The following is a 4,766-nucleotide window of genomic DNA, read 5'->3' on the forward strand; positions in this document are numbered from 1 at the left end:
TATGGCTTATAGAGTAATGTCTTACAGAAAACGGGAGGCATACTATGATCCGACGGAGCATTGGTTCGAAGGAGCATTGGTCCGAGGTGCGCTGGGGGTCGGGAGAGGGTTGGGGTTAGGTTTAGGTGTGCTGCCCCGGGGAAGGTTAGGTTTCTGGATAACAGCGAGTTGAGAAAACAGGCTTGAAAGGTTCACTTCTGTGGTCTCTAACATTACACCTAGCTACATGTTTAAGCATTTATTTCGAGTTCAGCTCTGACATTTATTTGAGACATGCTCTAGTATGTGAAGAGTCTGCCTGTGCTATTAACTCATTTTGGATAAAAAAATCTGTTTTTCTCCGTGAAAAGCTGGAGGCTCACTGGCTCAGTGGCGAATATAGCGACGGTGCAACCGGTGCAATGCACCGGGGCCCAGCGCCCCCAAGGGGCCCATGAAGGGGGAAGAAGAAGAAAAAAAAGAGTCAAGACGACGGTGAAAGCCTGGTTTCAGAGGCTACTCGGTCGCAGGAAGAGTAACACCAAGGAATTGTCAGTGATGTCACTGACTGACTGGTTTATAAACAGCTTCACATAGATATTATAAGAAATAGATGCCTCACTGGCCGTTACAGTTCATTGGAGCGATGTGTATCCCAATGAAGGCGGAAGTGCAGTGCTGAAGGCTTTTTTTATTTTTTAGCAAATCTTTATAACAGTCATGACAATATACATTACAATACAAAACAAGACAAACAAACAAACACAAACAACAAAGTTATTAACAATACAACATCAGAGCCAGGGGGGATTAGATTACTAACGGAAAACATTAAAGAGTGAACACAAAGCAACAGTTCTCCGCAGCTTTCTTATTTAGAAGTGCTGAAGGCATTTGCTGAAGGCGACTGCGTCGCTGCCCAAGTGACGTCACTCATGCGACTCCTCTCTCGCTGTCACTCAAGTGACTACTGGCCAATCACAGCGTGTCTTTTCCGGGACTTATGTTACGCACGCGGAAGCTTGACAAGCTTCCGCTAATGCTTTGCAAGGAATGTCGGGAAAATTGTGCCTTCAATGGTGACACGCGCCTCAGAGCCGGAAAGGGCGTCTACGTATATATGTCTATGCAGCTTCAAGTCCATACTACCTCCGTTTTGCATAACAGTGACATCACTGTCCACTCCTTCTTGGTATCTTTACCACAGCCTTGTTTCAACGTGTGTGTTACTGTGTTCATGCGCTGCCTGTCAGCAGCACAACATAGCTCAGCTCAGCTGTAGCCTATTTTGTCACGTTCTGTCGCGCTAATGAAACACTAGATGGGGTTATTATATGTCATGTCAGCACTATCAGAAGCTGTAACCCAGGTAAAGTAATGGCACTCTGCAAGTTTAACTAAAGTTGTTCCCATCTATCCAAAGTGCAGGCTGCAGCCCTGCACTTAGACAGACATTACAGAAAACAGATACATACAGATTGATTGAAAGTGAAACATACAAATTGATGTAAACATACATACAGATTGAGCCACAATATTTAATTTTCTAGGGGGCCTAAACAATATATTTGCACCGGGTCCTATTATGTTTATGTTTATTTATTTGATATGGACATAACACTTGCATTGCTCATTGCACAGTTGTACAAATTGTAGATGCATCGTTTACAGTGTGTTAACACATGTGTACAGCTGTGCCAGGTCCATTCGCCACTGTGGAGGCTGCAAAATGGCAGTCCACAAGAGATTGAGCTAACAGACAAGAGTCTGTTAGCTCAACAAAAGCATATCCACACTCCATTTTTGTTTACCATAGCGTGATGAAACAAACCTACAAACACATGGTCTGTGTTGAATGACCATACCGAGGAGACTGAATACACATGGTCTGTGTTGAATGACCATACAGAGGAGACTGAATACACATGGTCTGTGTTGAATGACCATACCGAGGAGACTGAATACACATGGTCTGTGTTGAATGACCATACCGAGGAGACTGAATACACATGGTCTGTGTTGAATGACCATACCGAGGAGACTGAATACACATGGTCTGTGTTGAATGACCATACCGAGGAGACTGAATACACATGGTCTGTGTTGAATGACCATACCGAGGAGACTGAATACACATGGTCTGTGTTGAATGACCATACAGAGGAGACTGAATACACATGGTCTGTGTTGAATGACCATACCGAGGAGACTGAATACACATGGTCTGTGTTGAATGACCATACAGAGGAGACTGAATACACATGGTCTGTGTTGAATGACCATACCGAGGAGACTGAATACACATGGTCTGTGTTGAATGTTTCCTAATTCTGATTGCTACGGCCGATCATGTGCAGACATGCACGTCAACGCACTTCAAGGTGTGTGTGTGTGTGTGTGTGTGTGTGTGTGTGTGTGTGTGTGTGTGTGTGTGTGTGTGTGTGTGTGTGTGTGTGTGTGTGTGTGTGTGTGTGTGTGTGTGTGTGTGTGTGTGTGTGTGTGTGTGTGTGTGTGTGGGGTAAATATGGAATGGCTGTCCTGGCAGTCCATCCTGAAAAGTACATATTTTGGACATATTTGGTTTCTGCACGACAGCAGAGATTTATATAAAAAAAACTCTGATTGTGACAGCCATACTTGAACAAGCTCTTTCTGTGTGTCTCTGTTTCAGCTTCCTTATTAAATAAACACTCCAGAAGAGACTGTTGGAGAGAGCTGAGCGCACGATACTGGAAGAGGAACAAGCATGATGGCATACTGTACCGTACTGTAGTTGAACTTATAGTCTAGAGTGCATGGTCTTTTTACAAACTACTGAGTTGGGTTATCACCTTTGCAATCTGATTATGTAATAAATTATTCTGTCACAAGCGTGAATAAAGTCCTGATTTTGAACAGTACTGTTGATTTCTGCCCACAGAGTTGGGGGTGGGGGGGGGGGGGGGGGGGGTGGTGTGTGTGCGTGTGTGCGTGCGTGCGTGCGTGCGTGCGTGCGTGCGTGCGCGCGTATGGCTGCCTTTCGCAGCCCATCCCTCATGGACACACTTTACAATACATTATATTTCCTGACACCAAAATATTAAACAAAAATAAATAAATGTGTGTGATTGTGTTGGTGTGCCTTCTACAGAACTACAAAAGGTTCTGTTTTTGATACCGCCACTGCCAGCTCAGAGTGTGAGTAGCCCAGCTTGGTTAACCACTTAAAGGACCACTTCAACCTATCTTCATATAATTGGTACTCACTAATGTTCATGATAAATTACCAACATTTTTTTTCAACCGAGTCTGTGTCTCATAGGAGGGCTGTGGGCAGTTCAGAAACCCGTCCACCAGTGACATCGTTGATATTTTTTTCAAAAGATATTTAGATGTTTGTTGTCCATTAACGCATTGCAACTTTTCAAGGAATAGAAAGCCTGCAGTTTATATTGGCTTGGATTCCCCATCGATGATGTCACTGGTGGACGGGTTTCTGAACTAGCCTGGCTAATAAGCCAGACTCAAATCACACTGTCGTGTGGTATTTGAGTCTGGAGATGCTGTGTATGGATCTTGTTTCCCGGGGGGCGGGTTCAAACATTTTCTCTTTGACGCAATTGGTTAGAGCTACTGTCAGTCAAAGGTCTCAAGCATTGAACGTCACTGTACCAAAGCCCGCCCATATTGCATACCGTGTCCCGATTGGCCACACCAGTTCTCTGGTGTAGGAAATGGGCGTACAATTGAGCCTCTCCAGACCGTAATCCGCCGGCAGGCAATTTTTTTTTGCCAACGGCTGATTCGGTCTGGCTTATTAGCCAGGCTATTTCTGAACTGCCCAGCCACAGCCCTCCCATGAGACACAGACCGAGTAGAAAATAATGGTGGCATTTTATCATGATCATTAGTGAGGACCGATTATATGAAGATAGGTTGAAAAGTGGTGAAGTGGTCCTTTAAACCAGCATGTGAATTCTGTAGAAAACTTTTAGCCGGAAATAGCAGATCTACAAGCTCACAGGCTTGTGAGCTTGTAGATCTGATATTTGTGCTGAACAGAAACCCCCCCCAAAAAAAACACTTGACAGATGGACTCTGGTCAACCATGTATATGGCTTAAGTGTTGGAGAGCCCCCAGTGAGGCTCTCCAATGTCGGCCCTACTGGTCAGAGGTGGGACTGCAGGCGGACCCGTGGAGTTATGAGGAGGAAACCCCGTGCCGCTGGAGTTTAACATTGATTGCTCGTTTGCACTTCCGCATTTTGGGCACCAAATCGAAAAAATGCGGAAGTAGACGTGCTTCAAAACGCAACTTCCACTGGAATGAATAGCAGGTGGCGGGGCTGTCACTCCGGTTCGGCCTCTATCCTTTTATTACTCTATGGCGTAAACCCCTATTGTTTCCGTAGGCCTACGGATTCCGCCATTTTAGCAGTTTTGGCAGTTCTGTGCTGTCGTTTTCCACAAAATTCTGCAATAATATGGTAGAGGGCCGTGAGGATCCCTCAGTAACTGAAGCTCACAGTCATTCGTCAAAAGACCTCTTTAGATCTACCAATGAGTCAATTTTATGATTTGCTCGATCCACTTTTTCGGACGTCAAACAATTTTGGGGCCTTTTTAACCACTCTCCTTGAAATTGCATTTCCAATCATGCGACATGATGCGAGTGGAGTCTAGACTCTGGTTACGGGACTACAACATTGACAGACAACCTCTTTAGCCAATCAGCATAACAAAAAAAGCTGATGTCATCTCCAGTCTCCAATCAGTGAATGACACTAGCCCGGGACACAGAACCTGAT

At 44.9% G+C, this 4,766-nt stretch overlaps 1 protein-coding gene across 2 annotated transcripts in view; it reads left to right on the plus strand.

Moving 5' to 3' along the window:
- The window catches only part of LOC306921991 (dolichyl-diphosphooligosaccharide--protein glycosyltransferase subunit TUSC3), a 138,221-nt gene extending 135,347 nt beyond the window's left edge, over positions 1-2,874 (plus strand). For both annotated transcript variants that reach the window (XM_079499342.1, XM_079499341.1), the window contains one exon: positions 2,651-2,874. In XM_079499342.1, the coding sequence (XP_079355468.1) occupies positions 2,651-2,666 (16 nt within the window). In that variant the 3' untranslated portion in view covers positions 2,667-2,874. The remainder of the gene's footprint in view (positions 1-2,650) is intronic.
- The last annotated feature ends 1,892 nt before the right edge of the window (positions 2,875-4,766 follow it).

The sequence above is a fragment of the Electrona antarctica genome (assembly GCF_951216825.1).
Source record: "Electrona antarctica genome assembly, chromosome: 4".
NCBI lineage: Eukaryota > Metazoa > Chordata > Actinopteri > Myctophiformes > Myctophidae > Electrona > Electrona antarctica.